Source organism: Thermobia domestica, chromosome 3 (assembly GCF_964235325.1).
Source record: "Thermobia domestica chromosome 3, izTheDome1.hap1.1, whole genome shotgun sequence".
Classification (NCBI taxonomy): Eukaryota; Metazoa; Arthropoda; class Insecta; order Zygentoma; family Lepismatidae; genus Thermobia; species Thermobia domestica.
Window position 1 is genome coordinate 129,713,587 of NC_137456.1, and position 23,311 is coordinate 129,736,897.

At 35.4% G+C, this 23,311-nt stretch overlaps 1 protein-coding gene across 1 annotated transcript in view; it reads left to right on the forward strand.

Moving 5' to 3' along the window:
- Positions 1 to 4,095: 4,095 nt before the first annotated feature.
- The window catches only part of RpL39 (ribosomal protein L39), a 33,585-nt gene continuing 14,369 nt past the window's right edge, over positions 4,096 to 23,311 (forward strand). The window contains exons 1-2 of the mRNA XM_081751692.1: positions 4,096 to 4,254; positions 17,672 to 17,775. Coding sequence (XP_081607818.1) covers positions 4,252 to 4,254; positions 17,672 to 17,775 — 107 coding nt within the window. The 5' untranslated portion in view covers positions 4,096 to 4,251. The remainder of the gene's footprint in view (positions 4,255 to 17,671; positions 17,776 to 23,311) is intronic.

The window sequence follows — 23,311 nt, forward strand, 5'->3', positions numbered from 1 at the left end:
GACACAAAATCTTTCGCTTCCTTTTAACACACGACGACGGTCGCGGTGGTGCAATCGGACCAGAAATGTTACTAAATAGATCAGGTTATATCAACAAGAAATGCCATAGGATATGCCATCATACCTGTAGAAAAGTAGCTGAAACTGACCTATAGCATAGAAGCTGGAACAATCATTTCTAATGTTGTTTGTACACTGTCAAAGAAAGCTTGAACAAGACCATTCACACCTCAAATTTACACGTTCAAAGGAATATTGTTGAAGACACTTGAACAAGAGTCTCGAATGAACTTGAAACCACTTTTACACGATCATAGAGGTATTGAATTATGTTTTGTATGCTTGTTGATAGGTGGCAGTCCAAAACAAGTTACCGAAACTATGAAAACAAATGAAAGCGAAACTGCGTAGTGATTTAGTTCAGACCAGTGTAGGAATAGTTATAATATTAGCATTTATTTCCACACTTTCTGCGGGTACTTGGAATTTAATATAATATATTAAATCGTTTAGAAAATAGGTCATTTAATTTTGTAGCAACGAAATCGGATTTTCACTACGTATTTAGTCCCTTTACATTAAATGCGGGTTATGTTAACTTATGTTAAAAGAGTAAAGTGCTATCTAAGTATAACATCATTCCCTGTACTAAGCTTCTTTTAAAAATCCGATTCTTCACATGGCGTACTGATGACAGAATCACACTCAAGAAAAACAGAACAGTTTCCCAAAGTTGTTTGTATCACGAGGCAATGACTGCCTTTTTATGTTATTTATGCTATGACATCGAAGATAATTTAAAGAAAAGGCTGAAAACACAGGAAACCAAAGCAATGACAATCCTTTTTTTTTCTGCCACTGGACTTACCGCCCATATCTGCATCATACTTTCTCACAAAAACCTATACCATATTTGGCACTGTTTAAGAATAGCCGTTCAAATAAATAGTAATTTTACTGTTAAAATATGTGAGTGTGTATGAAAGAGGACTGTTTGAGATAATAATTTCCACTGTCGGAACTTGCTTGTATAATGTAGGAAATTAGTGTTTATGTTTAGAAATATAGGGTCTTATGCAGAGTCGTTCTGACGCATGATTAGCACTATACTAAAGAGTTCGACTAACATTTGTTTCCTGCAGTAGTCAGGCCTTTAGTATGACTCTAAACATATCAAAACGACTCTGCATAAGGCGGATAATGTTACCAGTATCAAATCATTACAAGGGCTATAGTTGAGTTCAAATGAGTGAATACGATGTCAAGGGTTTGTTGCACTATTCTAATTTATTATTTACTAGCAGCGTTCACCCCGCTTCGCTGCGGTCACCCCGGAACGCAATAAACTTTGTTACTTAGATAATTTTTACTTTTTCGCTTTCAAGTGATATGATAAAAACCATAGAAGATTGCAGTAAATCTTAACATTATATCGCCTGTCATTTATGTTAACCCGCCCCGCTTCGCTGCGGTCACCCCAAAAGTTTTCACTTTCAAGTGATATGATAAAAACCATAGTAGATTGCAGTAAATGTTAACATTATATCGCCTGTCATTTATGTTAACCCGCCGAGTGACACGGTCATGCGGGTTGCATATAAATACGTTTATTTTTACCTATGATGAACTAACAAAGGATTTGTACGTTATGGACACTTGAATGGTCAATTATCTCAAGACACTGGTAATTAAAAATTAAAGTGATATGATAAAAACCATCTAGGGTCCAAATCCTAATAACCCCCCAAAAATAAAAGAAATTGGTTCAGCCGTATTAGCGTGATGAGGGAACAAAGGATTTGTGCGTTCTCTTTTATATAATAGACTAGCAGCGTTCACCCCGCTTCGCTGCGGTCACCCCGGAACGCAATAAACTTTGTTACTTAGATAATTTTTACTTTTTCGCTTTCAAGTGATATGATAAAAACCATAGAAGATTGCAGTAAATGTTAACATTATATCGCCTGTCATTTATGTTAACCCGCCCCGCTTCGCTGCGGTCACCCCAAAAGTTTTCGCTTTCAAGTGATATGATAAAAACCATAGTAGATTGCAGTAAATGTTAACATTATATCGCCTGTCATTTATGTTAACCCGCCGAGTGACACGGTCATGCGGGTTGCATATAAATACGTTTATTTTTACCTATGATGAACTAACAAAGGATTTGTACGTTATGGACACTTGAATGGTCAATTATCTCAAGACACTGGTAATTAAAAATTAAAGTGATATGATAAAAACCATCTAGGGTCCAAATCCTAATAACCCCCCAAAAATAAAAGAAATTGGTTCAGCCGTATTAGCGTGATGAGGTAACAAAGGATTTGTGCGTTCTCTTTTATATAATAGACTAGCAGCGTTCACCCCGCTTCGCTGCGGTCACCCCGGAACGCAATAAACGTTGTTACTTAGATAATTTTTACTTTTTCGCTTTCAAGTGATATGATAAAAACCATAGAAGATTGCATTAAATGTTAACATTATATCGCCTGTCATTTATGTTAACCCGCCCCGCTTCGCTGCGGTCACCCCGGAACGCAATAAACTTTGTTACTTATATAATTTTTACTTTTTCGCTTTCAAGTGATTGCAGTAAATGTTAACATTATAGCGCCTGCCATTTATGTTAACCCGCCGAGTGACACGGTCATGCGGGTTGCATATAAATACGTTTATTTTTACCTATGATGATCTAACAAAGGATTTGTACGTTATGGACACTTGAATGGTCAATTATCTCAAGACACTGGTAATTAAAAATTAAAGTGATATGATAAAAACCATCTAGGGTCCAAATCCTAATAACCCCCCAAAAATAAAAGAAATTGGTTCAGCCGTATTAGCGTGATGAGGGAACAAAGGATTTGTACGTTCTCTTTTATATATATAGATTATTCTTAAGTTTCTTGCATTATAACCTCCGTTGATAACGCGCCTGCCCCCTACAGACATACTCGCTTGTGGGCCCTCTTCTATGCTCCTGCTCTGACACTATTAAATAGCATTCTCGTTTTTTGTTTTTCACTTTCCTATATGTTGCATATATTAGGATGCCCATTTGTACCTTACGGGAAAGCTCTCGTAAATTAACCTGCACGCATGAAACATGCTTCTACCTGTACGTGTGGATTTTGTGATAAAATAATTACATATAATAAGGTAACATGTAATCATTTCCAGGTACTTCAGTTTGCGAGCATATTATTAATATGTACGCAATTATTTGATATTATCTCACATTAATAAGAGTACAAAACGTCTTACTAAATCAAGAAAAGTCAGTTATATATTTTTCCTTTTAATCCTCTTTTTTTTTTATTATTATTCTACACTCGATATTCTTGTATATTAAATTCTCAAATTAATACTTATATTTCTCATTGCCTCAAACTTTAACAATAGTTATGGACATGCAAACACTGTAACTAAATAAATCATGTATATTGTCAACAAAAAATACTAACAATATCTTCCAGCGAGATGTTAGCTTCACTTGGAAACGCAGATAATTATGGAAAAGAGTAATGAAAATATATTTATTCATCAAATTCCGCTGTCTCACTTCGCTATCATACTTGATTTGGATTTTCCTGCACTCAACTCGAGCGCTAATTGGCCATTGAATGCTCTTGAATTGGATTGTTTAGAACACGACCGAAACGAAGTTTCTTGAACGAAACTATTGAATTCAAGACAAAAATGACATCAGTGTTGACGTCTTTTTCATCAAATAGTCTTGAATGGTCTTGAACAAAAGTCTTGTTCAAGCTTTCTTGGATCATCTACAAGAAGTATAAAAGAGAAGTTTAGAAAACTAATAAATATCCTCTAGCTGCCATCCGCAAATTTTGCTACGATTCTTACAAAATTAGGCCCATTGAAAAATTGTGAAGTATATATGCTTCTAGCGCTGGTCGTATCGTACGAGACTTCGCAAATTTTGCGGACTACTACACAACACAATACTTGGAAATGTTATAACGATTACCACAAGGCGTTTACGGTACCGTGTCATATTTTGCTTTACATTGACGCAAATCTTTCTTGATAGGAGCCCCATGTTGATTTCAAGTAAATATTAAATAGCGAAATTTGTAATTTTAAAGAGGGGAACTTTACGTAGGATACTGGTAACAATGCATTTTTCTTCCTTTTCGTTCATTTCATAACGGGTAGTTGTGTATGGAACAATTGAAACCACGTGGATAAAAATTTTAAAGACTTATACATAGTTTTCCGTTCAACAAAATGGTAAGTGTTTTGTAAATCAGTAATAACAATAATGCATAGTGTCAAAAAATTTAAATTAAATGTAGTTGTAAGGTTTAATATGATTTGTATTGCTTGTGAACATTCACATGGCTTAGTCCGAATGTCAATGCTATTAAACATGTTGGCATTTATTCCGTAATTTGTAAGACACTTGGTTTTCGACAAAAAGCGTAATAACAGCACGAAAATTTAAAAATAAGGGATATAGTATACATGAAGCTGCATCAGTCCCCGAAGGAGCAGGACGCTCATACTTTTAGGGATTATTCATTGAGTATGTACGAACTTACAAAGGGGGTAACAAAGCGACTTTTATTTACTTATCGACTGATACGAAAATAAAAAAGGCCTATGTTTAGCAGAAGGGGTCCAGCTCTTCTCTAAAAAAAGTTTCAATTTTGGCAATTTCTGTTCACATTCGGTTAGGGTAGGTTAGGTTAGTTAGGTTACGTTAGTTTATGTTACGTTATATTAGTGTAGGAGTCCCGCATAATTTTCCAAATGATGATAGAATTTCGCTTATTTCTACTAATATTAGGTTAGTTTATGTTAGGGTAGGTTAGATTTGGTTACGTTATATTACGTCTAAGTACTTGCATCATTCATTTCTCCTGTAAATTTTGTTTTTTACGTGCTTGTGGACCCCTTGTACTAAACATACTTCATAAAAAAGAACGTACCTGTACTTTATATCTGCGTGTGTGTGGAATTTAACGCATATCGCATGTTTTGTGCACATGGGTACTTCTTGACAGGGTGGATAAAAATCATGATTTTTTTAAAAAAAAATCATTTTTGTTGATTTTTTTTATTTAAATCAAATCTTTCTCGTCGTATAATACAAGTCGCAAACTGAAGAAAAAGCATTAGGAATTAGTATTAAATGCTAATTATGCCATTTAAGTGGAAGTATTGGGGTTGAATTTTGAATTATCCCCAGTCGTTAACATATATCAATCCCAAACAATGTTTCTTAACCCTTTTAAATTATGGCTCTTTTTAAAGGCAAATTATAGATTTTCAGTCAAGCAGCTACAGGATCAGCCCTATTTATCCTAGGATCATGGTACATACATCACTCTCTTTAGAATAGAACAGCTTTTGAAACGGTAATGTTCACATTTCTGTATCATGTCCCTGAAGCGGGAAATCTTGGGAGTAATCGGCATTTTTTAAACTTTTTTCTTTAATTTTTGATCCCCTCTGGATTCTTCTGTGTTGACACACAGATCTCAAAATCTACTGGGAAATACTAAGGGGTGTACTAAATGTGTGTACAGAATTTCAAGCTATTCTCGTGAGTAGTAAGGGTGAGGAAACTATTTAACAATGAGCTAAGAACATTTCCACAATGCCCCAGATGACCCGGATGTAATTTAACAATTTCCTCAGATATCCCTATTTATCCTAGGATCAGGGTTGGCAAAAACCATGATTTTCATTGAAAAACAAAAAAGCTTTTTTTTTGGGTTAAAAACCCGTTTTTTTTTTTTTGTTTAAACCAGTTTTTTTTTTTTTTTTGTTTAAATAATTTGCTCTACGTATTTATACACATATGGACAGAAATAAGTTTTTTTTTTTTTTTTTCGCCTTGGTGTTACTATGCAACAACCGGGTTATGCAAGAAGGAGTCATATAAGCCCAAAGTGGAATCCAAACCGCTTCTCGGCTTACATCCGAGAGAAATTATCCTCCGTTTGAACTCTGAACCGGGACTAATTGGCCACAAATGCGATACGTCTGCCGACTCACTCACGAAGGACTCCTGGTAAAAAAAATACTTGTACTAATCTTTACATACTTGTAAATATAACTGTCAAGAATCATTTCAGAAGGAAAAAAGATAATCAGTTGCACAAGTGAAACCATTATACAGAATTACATATGGACAATTTCAAAGTATTGCAGAGTACAGAAGAACTAATTTAGTCCAAGTTAGTTCACTACGACTTTTATTAGTCCAAGGTAAAGAAATACAACGACTTAATTTGCATATCAGTAAGAAAAGTGAATAAAGATATGAACTATTTTAGTTCATTTTGACTCTGACCCATTTATACATAAATAGTTACAAAAGATACTTATGATTTCAATAAATGCCTCTCGTAGCGTTTGTATACCCACCCCCACAGTACGGCATTTCAATGTATTTTATCAATAGTAAACAGTATTAAAATGAAACAATATTTAGAATTTCTTTGATTGCAATTGCATAACAATAATAACAAACTATAAAAAATCACAAAGGAGACATTCATAAACTTATACATTAAAAAAATTGCTTTTGTAGTATAATCTCTGAGTAATGAATGGGGAATGTAGGTCTGAGTATAATACCAATAATATACGGGAGTGAAACGTGATAACCCACAAATGTATGTTCATCACGATTTTACGAAAATTTTTCGCTTTTTGGTTTAAACCAGCTGGTTTAAGTCACCTTGGTTTAAACCAGCCAACCCTGTCTAGGATCATGATTTGTACATTATTTTCTTCAGAATAAAACAAATTTTCAAACGGTACTCTTCAAATGTCTCCATGTATCTGGGGCGGATAAATCACGAAAAATGGAATTCTTTGTTAAAAATATCCTTTTTTAATTTTTACCTCTGTGGACCCCTCCCCCTGTTTTAAGGCAGAGAATCTAAAAAATACTGAGGGGGTGCACTGAGTAAATGTGCAAAATTTCAATCTTGTAGGTGCAAAAGTAAGCCCGCGGAAAATAATATTCCCCAAATACCGCAGATTACCGTATAAAACAGGATCTCAGTTAAGTTTCCTGAGACATCCCTATTTATCCTTGGAGCATAGTACGTACATCATTTTTTTCAGAATAGAACAGCCTTTTAAACGGTACCATTCATGTCTCCATCTGAGGCGGGAAAATCACGAAAAAAAGTTATTTTTTGTTAAAAATATCCTTTTTTAAACATTTTTGACCCTCTGGACCCCGCAGTTTCCATGCAGAGATCTGAAAACATCTGAAAATTATTAAGGGATGCACTGAACGAGTGTGCAAAATTTCAGTCTTCTGATTGCAAAATGTAACCCGCCAAAAAATAATACGCATAACAAAAAATATCTTTTTAAATTTATGACGTCATCACACACTATGCTTCAACGCAGAAAAGCGTGAAAGCATATGTAACGTGTTCTAAAATGCCTCCAGTCTTGAAGAAAACGAAGTAAAAAGCCTTATTCGTACTTTTTTTAATCGAAGAATGAAGATTCTACCCTATCACCGAAAAATAGGTGATATAATTTAAAAAGGTTAAGCATTAAGGAAAAGTACAGCAACGTTTATCAAAATGACACTTTTTTTTCACAAAAGTTACTGATATTTGGCAGGGGCCTATTTTTAAAAACTCAGAACTAGCTTGCGGGGCATGAAATACATAAATTTCACCTAAAGTTATAAAATAAACAAAAAAAAAAAAAATGGATACGACCCCTCTAAATACACCCTATTATATGGGAAAAAGCAAACAGACACGCACAAAAAAGAATTTTCGCCTTAAATGTCGACGGTGATTTCCCCGTTGGAATAGTTAACGATTTTAAAATCCAAACCCAATGTTACGAAAAGAAGAAAGCAGGATTGCTCCGTTACCTGTTCAAAACGGGATTTTCCCTAATCACCCTCTGCATGACACTTGTTTTCATACTATACTGCACATTTGAGTCTCGTTGTATTATGACTATTAACCTCCATAATCGAAATAACAGAATAGAAACGGGATTTTACTTATTTTCACTTTAATTTATTTCGGAATTCGATTTAAATCAACGATTTTTTTAAAAAATCAAGTGATTTAAATCAGACTGATTTAAATCAATCCACCCTGCTTCTTACTATTGCACTACGTAGAAAATTTATGGTATTTTATGTAAAGTGGTAATAGAACACAGAAGAAACGCAGATCAGGGGGTTCTCATGTATACTATTACCAAAAATAAGTTTTAGGACCGCTTTAAAAGGGTTTAATAGAGTATGGTAGGGTAGAGTAGCATAGAGTAAGGTAAGGATTAGTAGGGTAGGGTTCGTCGGGTTAGCTTAGTGTCGGGGAAGTTTAGACCCCTTTTTTAAAAAAAAAACAAAAATGTATGTTGGGTGCAGTTTTACTATACGGGTCCATAGATTGTAAAATGCACGGAAAAATGTGGGGAAGTCTTTAATTCGCGCATTTTATGTCGGGAACAGAATCCTACGAACTCCTGCGGGCTTAATGACTCTTCTTGAGTACTCAAAGGAACGAATACTCTAAACAGCTCAATGGATTCGGAATCTTGCGAGTCCAAGGACTCAAAGTATTCATTTGGGTTCAGATGTAAAGTTAGACATATGATTCCTGAATTCAATTCATATCTGCATTGCAGAGATTGACAAGATTTAGTAACGAATACTCACACGAAACAGTAGACAAAAAGACACGTTAGAAGCATATGGCTATTATAGTGCGCATGCGTTGAAGAGAAAAGCACCTTCTTTGCTTGATTCTTCTTGTTGAGTGCTCTCTTCTCTTCTCCCTTATGCACGCTTCGTAAACAGGAAGACGAAGCTAAACTGTTTTCCTCCTCCCCTTTCTCTAATCCAGCGGTTTGAGAATCCACGGCTTTGCCCATAGAAGGGGACAAACAACAAAGTAATAAAAGAAATGTGGTGCCATCTATTCTCTAGTTATATACAAATTGTTTTTAAATGTATTTACAACTATTTACACTGGCAGTCTTTCTTACATATTTAAATATAAAGCAGAATTTGGGAGACTTTGGAAGATTGTAATCACCTGCGCCCTCACAAAAAATTCAAAAATTATTTTTATGTCAGTCGTTTGATCAGGTATGTTCAACAATTTTTAACGTTTGATCAGGTATGATCAACAATTTTTAACGTTTGATCAGCTTTAGTAATATAAATATAAGCTATATTTAGTTGGGGGATAACTACACCCTAGCCCCTCTCTCCGGCTATGGCTTAAAGAACCAGATAGTTCATAGCCGCAGAAACAAAATATCTTCACCTGTTGTTATTTTGAGCACCTCCAATTCAATTTTAATTCTTATATGGCTGTATTCTAATAGTTAAATAAGACTTGTTATATTTGTAATAAGCAAGATCGTTTTGAAATACAATTATCAGAATTAAGTAGATGTAATATTTAAAAATACCTCAAAGACAACACAATTTATCATTTAATGCCGTTGAATTCATTGTTCTAGTCACTTTCGTCACATAGTTTTTTTTTTTTTTAAATCATAATTTGTGGTAACACTGCAAATGCCTACAGATATCAACGCTAATGGTTGCTTTTATGCATCTTTTCTGGTGCATAACACCATTATCTATGATTATGGTTATTCACATTGCAGTATTTGCTTTCATTTTTGGCCAACTAACAGACAAAAGAAAAAAAATGTTAAAATGTTGTCAGATTCGACGTATTATCGGCTCTCAAAGTTTATAGGATTAGGAATTAGGTTTCTGGGCTTTCAGCATGGATGGCCAAGTTAGCCCGTCATGAGGGATGATGTCCTCGGCTAACCGGGGAAGGGAGGAAGCGGCCTAGAACCAATGTTAGGTACCATCCCGGCATTTGTCTGGTGTGAATGAGGGAAACCCAGAAAAATCCAATCAGAATGGCCGGCCTCAGAAAGATTTTACACTTTTTCGACCGAGTGTCCCCACCGGGAATAGAACCCGGGACCGCTCACACCAAAGACGACAGTGTGTTAGCGACTACGCTATACAATTCTTGCGCAGAAAGTACCGGTACCTTAAATTTTAGAACCTTGTCGATTGTCACTTGTAGTCACTATGCGAATTAATTTATTTCGCAATTTCTATTTAGTTGCGGGAGATATTTCCGGGGGAGGAATTCCCAGGTATTCTCCACGCAGTCCGCACACTGCTTGTAGCTGCTATTTATAAAGGCTTTATTTGTAATGAAGGCCAGAAAGTTTTGCGTTCTACGTTTTTTTTTATCTCAAATTTCATTGTTTTCCCGGTAATTTCTTACTTTCGAAGGATATTATGTTATTTCACTTCAAATTTATGTAAATAACAAATACGATTTTTTTTTTTAAATATAATACAGTGAAACACAACCCTTCATTCTTTTATTTAGCGGCCCCGCAGTTATTCACGGTAGTGCTATCAAACTTATTTTGCACCACTCGTTGAAGTCACTCCCTCTAAAGAGGATGGATCAGGAGGTGTTATTTTCTTTTAAAGTCAGTTGCCTAAAAATATTCTTTCCTTTTCTCCCTTTCACTCATCAGAAGCAGAATTCTACTTGATTGCTTTATGAATAGTATACTGTCGAAGATATACGAACTACTACGAAGCCAAACTGTAACTGAATGCACAGGCAAAAGCCAGGGACAAGCTTTTGAAAATGTGTCTGAGTACTGGTAATCAGAATTGAGGGAAAGAAACCCAAAAGGCAACTGAGTACAGGGATTCAGAGGGACACATGAGTCCTTGTAATCAAAGTAACGGAAGTAGCGGTTACTTTTTATGATTTCTTGAACTCAGCGAATCCAAAGGAATCAGAATTTCCATCACTAACTCCTACTTTACTACTACTTATACTATGAATCCGTATAGTTAAACTGCACGGTATGTTTTCTCTGCGTCAGTATACCGACTGACGTGCAGTTTTACTATACCGGTACGGATCTATAGTTACAATCTATGGATCCGTGTAGTAAAACCACCAAATTTAATAGCTTAGGGATAATTTTGGGGTTAAGTGCCGTCTCGCCGGACCAATATAAGGATATTTACCGGTTAAATTGGAGAACGTATTAAAGTTTGAGAAGCTGAAGGAGTGAAAGTGTGGTAGGAATAGTAAAAGTGAAGAAAGTTGTTTTTGATGTAAACTATGGTGAGATGGAAGGACCATTTCGCGGAGAAGTACATTTGTTGAGATAGTAGCGAAAGGCAATGTGGAAATAGCGCGTGTATGTTAACGCTGTGACATTTCATGTCTTAGTTATGTGTAACTGTATAAGAATAACCAAAGACAGTTATTGAAATTTTGTGAAAGACACGATATGCTGCACAGGTGAACAGTGTGTGGTAAATGTGGAAATGAGTTGAAAACACAAAAGAGGAAATGTACATACTATTTTCAGTGTGGGGGGGAAAGTGTAAGGAAACCCCAGCAAACTGTTGTACACGATTTTCGTCTTGAAATTGAAAAAGTTTCCAAGCTTCGGTTTTGAAGGTAAGTGACTTGCTGTATTGTATGTTAACAAGTGAAGCGTTGCAAGCATGAAACCATGGCAAGTGTTTTTCAAATTTTTATGATTGCCAAAACCCAGATTTTGTCACTAACCTCGCTTACTTGTATACCCATTGTTGATGCGCTACCGCGCAGGCCCGCCCGCCTCGCCTCGCCCTACTCTGACTTGATTAGAGAGCATTCGTGCTTTTGTAGAGCCCACCTAGCACAGGTTGATTTGTGGTTTCTGCACTGTAGTTTTTATGCCCCTAACGTAATGTAATCCAACAAAATATAATCGAATGCAGTACATTTTGGTACTTTTGGCGGTACGGGAATAATGTCTAATTTTGGAACTCGGGGAAGGGGGGGGAATCAGGTAAAATCACATATTTACAGGAGAAATGACTTGATGTTACGTAAGTGTAATTACTAAGTACTATCATAACATTACACAACTTAAACCAACCTAGCCTAAGCCATCAAAACCACAGAAAATATAGGAAGAAAGTACGAATTTTAAGCTAAGAATTCTTGCCCACTAAATCCAAATATCCTAACCTAACTTAAACTATACTAGTCTATCTTATAGGTGTTGCTTTACTACGTGCACATTGACTTTAGGAGGCTGAGTATAAAACACGAACGAACTTGTGATAGTGTCCACTAGAAAGCACGAATCCTATGTAAACAAGTCAGGGCAGAAGCGCAGCGCGGCACTCAAGCGGTTAGCGGGGTGGTGTGCTCGTAGGGAGCAGGCGCGTCAGTGATGGTAAGTTTATACATAAACGAGGGTAAAAGAGAAACATTTCGATTATGGCATAAAACCCATCTTGCGTGTGGCACAGTTTCGCGACACTTGTATGATACTTGGTGTACTACTTTTACATAGCACTTCACTTGGCTTCCTTACGAAGTAAAATGCAGCAAACTTAATTTCAGCAGATTTTCCTCGTTCGTATTTAACTGTACAAAGCTAAATGCTGTTAAATCACAGGCCGAACAGCTGTTCATTTTCGCAGAATAGATCCGTCCTTTCCTTATTTTATTACACACTAAAACCACTACAGTTAACCAATTCTTCCCAGTAAATTTTGCAACCTTTCAGTTATCGTGTAAACTGTATCAGTTATCGGGATTAACTAAATTTAATCTTTTTCCCCATAGAACAGGGGAGAGGAAAATTGCAAATATCGATCTAAGAGAATAGTATTGATTAGACGGAATGGATAAATGCTAATCACTCCAATAGCAAATGCTGAACTTACTTAAGACGGGATGCGCCGGTTATGACCACCACATCCCTTATGGACACTTTCGTGTTTTTAATCGATTTTTAACCTTCATACTTTTCTCAACCAATCAAAACAAGACTTATCCTAAGCGCTAGACTTAAGCAAAGAATTTAGTCAGTAGCCATTATGAATCTAATTAATGGGGATATGCTGTTACATTGTGTGTGTTGTGATGTACAAATTTCTTGTGAAATTTCTTAAAAGGTTTGATTTTTCAAAAAAAAAAAAAAAAAAAATAAATAAATAAATAAATAAAAATAAAAAATAAATAAATAAATAAAATAAAATGGTGGAAAATTCATCGGGTGGCTTAGAAAAAAGTTTCCTGGTAAGAAAAAGCTATATTTACTGTATAATGCTATCATAACTGACAGAATCTCAAAACACAACAAACAAATGCCGTGATCATTAGTGGGTCGGCGTGTCTTGAGTAACCAGTTATGGCCAGTAGGTAGCCATAAGTGCCTTCATGAGAGACTTGTTACTGTTTATGGCCACCTTTTGCAATTGGTAGTATTTTGATTGTTTATTAGTAAAAATAACAAAGAATTTTTATTGATATTAGAACACATTTTTGCCAAAATTTATTGATATAAGACATTTTTGCTGTAGACCTAAACATTGTTAACTTGAAATTACAAAATAAAACGTATTAACGAAATTACAAATAATAATAATAATAAAAAAATAAAATTTCTTAATCCTACCTAATCATATAATGCAATGAAATACAATAGTTTTAGTTAGTTAACTGTACTCGGTTAAAAAAAAAAAAAAAAAAAGTTAGTCTGTGTAACCGTAATAAAATCTCTCCGTGTACAAATGTTGGTGTAATATTGAACAAAGTATCAAATTTATAGTAGGCGTATGATATACAATGTTTCGAATGTGTGGACTTAAAGAAAACACAATTTTTGATCACTGAGAATGGCTTACCGGAAGTAAATATTTTGAACGTTGTCAGTAAATTGGTAGAACTGATCCTTAAAGAACAGTCGAATATTGGTAAATGTATTTCGTGAACCTCTAAAAGCATTTGGAAAATACTAAGACATTAATATTTTCGTATGCTTGACTAGTTTTAACCTATTTAAGATTCTATTAAGCAACTTCTTGTACATTTAGTAACGTGCCCAAAAAATCTTGAGCATTTAGACAATAAATATACAAGAGCCCCTTATCTAGGCTAATTTCATGTATAAGTAAATAATTTTTGATGTCTTTTTACTTAATAATCCTTAATTTGGAAGTTACTTTTTCATACCGGTATGTATTTTGAGTGCCAAAAAGTGGTGAAATATATATTGTTTTTAAAAAATGTTTACAAGAGGGTCTAGGACAAAACCCCCACAGCCAAAATCCCCACACTCAAGAAATGTCAAAACGCCCACACGATCGGTCATAACCCCCACACAAATGGACAAATCCCCCAAACGCACGAACGGTCAAAACCCCCACAGCCAAAACCCCCACACTCAAGAAATGTCAAAACGCCCACACGATCGGTCAAAACCCCCACACAAATGGACAAAACTCCCACACATAGCAACGGTCACAATCTCCACATAAATGGACAAAACCCCCACACAAATGGACAAAACCCCCACACAATCGGACAAATCCCCCACACTCTGAAAATACCGTGATTGCACGTCTTTGTTGCGGCTCTTTACGACGCCCACCTTAGTGTTTCTGTCATTACAAAACAGTGCAAGAAGAATAGTTGCAACATCGGTTTAAGTGGAATAAAAAATGCTATTAAAACGTACAAGGGCAAGATATACAACCAGGATCATTTCAGAGTGTCGGAGATTTGACCGATTGTGTGGGAGTTTTGTCCATTTGTGTGGGGGTTTTGTCCATTTATGTGGGGATTGTGACCGTTGCTATGTGTGGCTGTTTTGTCCATTTGTGTGGGGGTTTTGACCGATCGTGTGGGCGTTTTGACATTTCTTGAGTGTGGGGGTTTTGGCTGTGGGGGTTTTGACCGTTCGTGCGTTTGGGGAATTTGTCCATTTGTGTGGGGGTTATGACCGATTGTGTGGGCGTTTTGACATTTCTTGAGTGTGGGGGTTTTGGCTGTGGGGGTTTTGACCGTTTGTGCGTTTGGGGGATTTGTCCATTTGTGTGGGGGTTATGACCGATCGTGTGGGCGTTTTGACATTTCTTGAGTGTGGGGGTTTTGGCTGTGGGGGTTTTGACCGTTCGTGCGTTTGGGGAATTTGTCCATTTGTGTGGGGGTTATGACCGATTGTGTGGGCGTTTTGACATTTCTTGAGTGTGGGGGTTTTGGCTGTGGGGGTTTTGACCGTTTGTGCGTTTGGGGGATTTGTCCATTTGTGTGGGGGTTATGACCGATCGTGTGGGCGTTTTGACATTTCTTGAGTGTGGGGGTTTTGACCGGTTCCCTTACAAGAGGTGTTCAAGTTAAAACTATACACTTTATAATAATAATGAAAATATCTTACAAAATAATAATAATAATAATAATAACAACGAAAGGAAAAAGTCCGTGGAAGTGACTATAACCGTTGCCTCCGCCCTACGCTACTCTTTCTGTGTGAATTAATAGATTTTGAGAAAATTTTCCGAACAACTGACCTCGTATTGTTAATCTACACAAAAACTGTATAATTAAAGTATGCGACTGTCTTCTTTTCGCTATCAGTTCTTCCTCGTCATTGTACTGAAGAACTTTAAATATAATATCAGTTCATTCAGTGTGCAATGTAGTCTCTTCAATTTCCGTAAAACTTATAACGTTGCTACATTCATTGTCCAAATCATTGCAATTCATTTTGCATTTGTTGATACATCCTACGACTGCTATCTTTGCTATCTTTGCTATTTAGAGCCAATGTGAATAAGATGCTCTTACTGAAAACTGAATATGCCAATGTTGCTAATGTTCTATGTTTTGAGCATTCTTGGTTTGAATAGTGAATAACGTTAAATACACATTGATGTTATTGTTGTAAATTGAAACAGAATATTTTTTCTTCTATTGATCATCCTGAATATGAAGCACCAAGCATAGATTCCGATATACAATTTATATATGTACCGTGTCCTGCGAAAACGAACTAAGCGCCACTTTCATACTTTTAAGAAAATCACGTATAAAGGTTGATGTCCAGCATTAATGTAGCCGTAATCAAAAGTGAAATTATTATTATTTTTTTTTTTTTTTTTTTTTTTTTTTTTTGGAAAGGAGTTGGTTTTTCTCTCTTTTCGATTGTGCAAAAGGTTCTAATGCTTATCAGGAACCAATCGTCGCATTTACGTGGATTTTCAAAGTTTGGCGCTTAGTTCATTTTTGTATAACACGGTACATATATCTTAAAAAACCCAGACAGAGAAATGATTCTTAACCTTCATTAATAAAAGGGTTGGCAGATTTTTTTATTTTTATTTATTTATTTATTTATTTTTGCATTTAGCGAAAAATTGTGTAAGCGAGAAGGAATAAGATATACGAGGATGTTTCTTTTTTTCTTTCCAATGTGATGGTAATTAACAAATCAAGGTTTCTTGATCGGAGTGGCACTTGCCGCAAGTTCCTGGACTGTTTCAAACCAATAAGTGTAAATATACCGTTGCGCATAGGAAAAGTTTTGTGACTAGAGAAATTATTTTTTTATATATTGACAATTTCGAACATATTCTTTAATCTTCCTAATAAACAAATTATTTAGTTCATTTATTTTTAATTCTTACACGTTGTTCTCTTTCAAGTGAAGGGCTGCTGCTCCAGAGCTGAGCATAAGACGAAGACACGGCTTCATTGAAAATAAACTTCGTCCGACATAATTTGGTAAAGAAACATCGGATTTTCATTTAGGATGTGTAATAGTCAGTTGCGAAATAACACTCTTGCGATCTTCTTCCTGTAATTTATGTACAGTCTTCGTTCCATACGCCCTAACCTCCAGTACACGCAACATTCTATTTAGCGAACTTCTTATAATGTAAAGAAAACACCGGATAGATTTTCTAGGCGAACAAACTCAGTATGAATATCTTCGTTTTTAGTACCCCCGGTGGAGATGTATGCTGGTCGTCGTCGTTGACACGAATGTTCTGTATTCAAGTAGTTCTTTCTAAACTGGTCATAAAGACAAACAAGTTGTGAATTGCTTATTTTCACACCCCGCTGTACAACCACCAATTTGCTAGTAATAGTGAACTGTTTAATTAATTCGGCATGCTATTTCTTTGATCAACTATCAATTCTGATATGTAGTAACATTTTTACATAAATGAAGAGAATAAACGTTACTTTATGATGATTCTTGTTTGCATATAATCACATTTAAACGAAAGAATAAAAGAATTAATGATGGACACAATGCGAACCCAAATGTATCACTATGTCTGTCCAACTGCATAATATCTTCGAAGACCACTTAACCAGAATTGTTGATAAGACTCCAATATATCAGATTATTATTTATTGCTGTGGTTAGATTCTATTTTTTAATTAAGGCAAAGTAGTTACGACATTCAGACGAATTCAATAGGGCCATACCATTATACCATCGATCTTATCTGGTTAGAGTGGTAAACAAACGGTAAGACATCACCGATCAGAGAACGGAAGAATGCAGTAGGTTTCTCCGAGGTTGTTTTATTCTTTTTAGTTCCAGTTGTGTTTATATCGTAAGTTGTTGAATTTTGTATCAAACAAATGTCACAGGTGTCGCAACATGGTAGGGGCCATTGTTTTCTGTTCAACTAATGGAAAATTATTCTTGGATTCAATCTTTACACATAATCAATCAATATTCCCACTTAAAAATAGTGTGAGTAAAAATCTATAATTTTGTATTTTTTAAATTGATAATGTTTGTAATATAGTTGTTTTTAATTTTTCAGTCTGCTCACAAGACATTTAGAATCAAACGGAAGTTAGCTAAAAAGCTGAAGCAGAATCGCCCCATTCCTCAGTGGATTAGAATGCGCACAGGGAATACAATAAGGTAATAATTTATGGTTTTGTTTCATTTACCATCTTCATTAAGAAAAAACATCTTCAAAGAAATTTTAACTTGATCCAGTGAATCAGGGCTGCGTATTATGAATCACGCTTCACAACCTACTATACAGGGTGGCCCAAAAGTAGGTTACACCCATGCATTGATCAAGTATAACATTCTGGTTTATGGATTTATTTGCTTCAACTGTTCTGGGCTTAAGTTATAAGTAAAAAGACGTTAAGAATAAATAATATAAAAAAACCTAGGTCTACCTATTTGATAACAATAAGAAATGATATAAATAACGGACGGGACTGTATATCTACTTTTGGGCCACCCTGTAGATTGATGAATGACAGTATTGATGACTATAATGTAAGGTATATTATTTTTGTCTTAGCTAGCGTGTGAAATCATCAATGTTTAATAAGATGTAACTGTTTATCTCGTACATGGTAAATCGAGGAAATGATCTGTATCATGTGGTGTATCCAGTGATGAAAATTTTCCGGGAAATTTTGAAACGAAAAATTTTCCGATTCATAAAAACATACTTCACTTATTCCTACATCGTTGTTTAGCTGTGATGTGAGGTGGAATTTTTTCTTCTATATTTTTCCGGAAAATTTTTCGTTCTTAACAAATATCAGTGATCAAGTTACAATTCCTCAGTATTCATAAAATTGATTGAATTCATGTATAGAAATGTTAAAAATTGAAAGATCGTTTAAAGAATCTGATAATTTTCAGTACTATGTAGGAGCAAGTGAAACAATTTTTCATGAATCGGAAAATTTTCATCATTTTGAAGCATCATCGTAAAACAACTTTTTGTGAATCGGGAAGTTTTATTGTTCTGTAGAAACAAATGAAAGGAATTTTCATGAATCGGAAAATTTTCATCACGATGAAGAAACAAGTGAAAAAAACTTTTCATAAGTTTTAAGTGGGGGGAGCATTTATCTATAGACCGATTCCATTTCAAATCGTCCAGACAAGACATAATTGGTCCCCACCGTAGTCTCAGATTTCATTCATATTTTTTATATGGGATCTGCATGCAATATTATTAGACCCATATTTTTACTTTTTGCTGAAAATAATTTCTCCGATATACCTTCCAAAATGGCGGCCTTCCTCTCGGATTGTTCGAAAAAACTGAAAAACATGTCAAATTTAGTTTTATTGTAGAGAAACGAGTGTACTTAGTAACATAATCTCAACAGAAGGAAGAATATAAAGTAGTATGTTTCGATGGAAGGGAAAAATTCGTCTGTTGGTCCAATAGGAATCGCTCAATTCACTCGCAATGTTGCCAACTTTGCTGAAAATTTTGCTACCTTCAAACATTTTTATTTCCGTCCTCACGAGTCATATCAACTTCTGCTTCTAGCATCGAAATCTACTCAATAAGGTCTCTTGAAAATGTAAAGGACTTACATTTCTGGTTATTACATCCTACGTTATACTATGATAAAAAGCTGAAAATTTCATTAAGACGCCATGTTTGACTGTCATTTTCTCAAAAACCCCACCTTTTAAAAATGTGAATTTCTTATAACTATTGGAGAAGTACCTAAGTATTTAATATCCGTTAACCGTTCATGCGGCTGCAGCCCCTAACGTTCACAATTAATTATTGAAATTTTGATTTTTGTACTTGGAATGTAAATATTTCCTATGGGCCTTTAGGTCTTGTACACAAAGCGAATTGAATGGGAGTACGAACACTTGAGAGTTGAATCCTGACATCAAATCAAGTAGAAATGTTCCTATAAACATGAGTCGAATTCCGCTTCGTTTTCAAGTTACAGGGTTTCCAACTCGGGACCCAAAATCGGCTCGCGACAATGGAAAATAAAATATATATTTCGCGTTAAATCAGAAACTGTGCATTAAAGTTATGGTGAAATTCAGAAAGTTGATTTGTTTTAATACGATGATATTTACGTGCGTTGCAACTCGGATGGCAGTGTTGCCAACTTGGTAGAATTTTGTTTCCAAATGACACTACGTGGTTTTTATTTGATATTTGGTATTCATTTATGATTATAAACATCACATAAAGCACAATTTTCCCCACGTCACCACACTTTTCGAAAACGTACATGTATTTCATTAAATTATCAGTAATGCATTATTGATAGTTTGAAACATTGAGTGTGAAATTCACTTGATGATTGCTATGATTAGTAAACCACAACGTCGAATAAAACTACGTCTGTGTAAGTTGTAATAATAATAATAATAATAAGAAGAAGAAGAAGAAGAAGAAAGATTTTTTTTTTTAATTATTATTGCAGAACCTCTCGTAACTCTACGCATCAAGTTCGAACTTGTTCAAGAAGTTCTGCTGCAACAACTAAACAGTTCATTATGTGATTCGGTGCCATGAACGTTGTCCTAGTGCTCTCTGAAACCATGAAAATTGTTTTCACGGGTAACATTACATTGTAGTGCATTAATTACAGTGTTTTTGTGAATAACAATGGAGAAGTCCTATCACAGTAAGGACCGTATTAAATGTGTTGATTATGCTAAAAGGTATAAGAAGATTGTGTACAGAAAGAATTCTCGACAAAAATTTTATCTTGCAGTAAGATATATGGATTGCGTAGAGCATGTTTGCCCAAATGTAATATTAGGGGAGGATGATTATTTATGTCCTGTGCACAAGGCGATTTGAAACGCAATATGAAAAATTTTGAGAAGTGAATCCTTCACCGTAGTCTAAGTTTCACCGGTAACGGTCGTTTTCATTACAACACATTCATGTTTAGTACGTTTACTGTCTGGTTAACGGTTTCCAAATCTCTGTTGAGAGGAAAAAAATTGTTTATCATGCTGGTGCATAATTTCATCCTTACACTTTCTTCTGTGGTCTCCAATATCACACAGGGGGCGCGGTGGCTCAGTGGTAGAGCGTTCACCTCTGGTGCTTGGGGTCCCGGGTTCGATCCCAGCCCCCGCCAAGTGAATTTTGTGGTGGACAAACATCGTGCTCGTGGGTTTTCTCGGGGTTCTCCCGTTTCCTCCCACTTTCTTCATTCCACCATTTCACTCATCTCTCATTATCACCGTCTCCTTTAGCCTAATCGGCATAACCGTGGGACGTAAAACTCAAAGATTTCATTTCATTTTTCCAATATCACACACACACATTCACGGTAAATATTCAAAGCACCCTTTACACAAATAATCATTCTCTCCTAATACTACGTTTTAGCAGGCACGCTGTAAGCAATACATATATTTTACCGCAAGATAAAACTTTTGTCGAAAATTCTTTCTGTACACAATCGTCTTATGCCTTTTAGGATAATCAACACATTTAATACGGTCCCTACTGTGATAGGATTTCTCCATTGTTATTCACATAATCACTGTAATTAGTGCACTACAATGTCATGTTACCAGTGAAAACAATTTTCATGCTTCCAGAGAACATACTTGGACGGTGTTCACGACACCGAATCACATGATGAACTGTTTCGTGTTTGCAGCAGAACTTCTTGAACACGTTACAGCTTGTCCAGCAAATATCACTTCATTTCTAGGCCAAGTTCGAACTTGCTGCGTTGAGTTAAGAGAGGTTCTGCAATAATAAAAAAATCTTTCTTCTTCTTATTATTATTGTTATTACAACTTACACAGACGTAGTTTTATTCGACATTGTGGTTTTACTAATAATAGTGAACATCAAGTGAATTTCACACTCAATGTTTCAAACTATCAATAATGCAAGAGAGAAAACCTTTTAATGAAATACATGTAAGTTTTCGAAAAGTATGGTGACGTGGGGAAAATTGTGCTTTATGTGATGTTTACAATCATTAATGAATACCAAATATTAAATAAAAACCATGTAGTGTCATTTGGAAACAAATAAAATTCTACCAAGTTGGCAACACTTCCACCGAGTTGCAACGCACGTAAATATTATCATATTGAAACAAATCAACTTTCTGAATTTCACCATAACTTTAACGCACAGTTTCTGATTTAACGCGAAATATATATTTTATTTTCCATTGTCGCAAGCCAATTTTGGGTCCCGAGTTGGAAACCCTGTAACTCGAAAACGAAGCGGAATTCGACTCATGTTTATGGGAACTTTTGATGTCAGGATTCAACTCTCAGTTTTCATACTCCCATTCAAATCTCCTTGTGTACAGAACCTAAATGCCCATAGGAAATATTTACATTCCAAGTACAAAAATCGAAATTTCAACAATTAATTGCGAACGTTAGGGGCTGCAGCCGCATGAACGTTTAACGGATATTAAATACTTAGGTACTTCTCCAATAGTTGTAAGAAATTCAGATTTTTAAAAGGTGGGGTTTTTGAGAAAATGGCGGCCAAACATGGCGTCTTAATGAAATTTTCAGCTTTTCATCATAGTATAACGTAGGATGTAATAACCAGAAACGTAAGTCCTTTACATTTTCAAGAGACCTTATCGAGTAGATTTTGATGCTAGAAGCAGAGGTTGATATGGCTCGTGAGGAAGGAGATAAAAATGTATGAAGTTATCAAAATTTTCAACGAAGTTGGCAACATTGCGAGTGAATTGCGCGATTCCTATTGGACCTACAGACGAATTTTTCCCTTCCATCGAAACATACTACTTTATATTCTTCCTACTGTTGAGATTATGTTACTAAGTACACTCGTCTCTCTACAATAAAACTAAATTTGAGAGGTTTTTCAGTTTTTCTTGCAATCCGAGAGGAGGAGCGCCATTTTGGAAGGCTGTGTATCGAAGGAGATTTTTTTTTTCAACAAAAAGAAAAGATACGGGTCTAATAATTTTGTATGTAGTTTCTCATTTTAAAAAAGAAACTTGACAGTTGTGTGGACCAGCCTGGACGATTTGAAATGGAATCACTCTATATTAAAATGTACGTACGTATGTGTGTATGTTACAGCATAACTCAGGGATATCTGGAGCAAATTCAACCACACTTGTACAATATAACATACAATCTGAAAGAAATGCTCTGAAAGAATATGACACACCTAGCATTTCTTGATGGGGAGGATCGAAAAGGGGAAACACGTGTAAAAATAATCGAAAAATACCGATATTAGTATCGAATCCACAAATTTCGGGGTCGCCGAGGTGATTGGTGACACCCCTGATTGACATTTAAGTCCAAATTTTGGCAAGATGTGGCCTGGGAGTCGACAAGGGAAATGTCAAAGGCACTGCTCATCAGTATTTATTTTACTCATTTCTTTATTTTTCAAAGGGGCAACGCCAAATGCGTTTCTTCTCATTATTTAGCCGGAAGGTGTTTGCTCTTCATTACTTATTCATTTATTTTCAAAGGGAAAAAATGCATATTCTTGATGCGTTACCAAGAATTGACATTAGCAACGTTTAAACGTGGAAATTGCAGAACCAAAGATGTTGCTGTTTATTTTATTCATTTCTTTATTTCTAAAGAGAAAAAGGATATACTCTTTATGCATTACCAAGCTTCTTATTTTCCTCATTTCTTTATTTTAAAATATTGCATATTCATATTCTTCCCG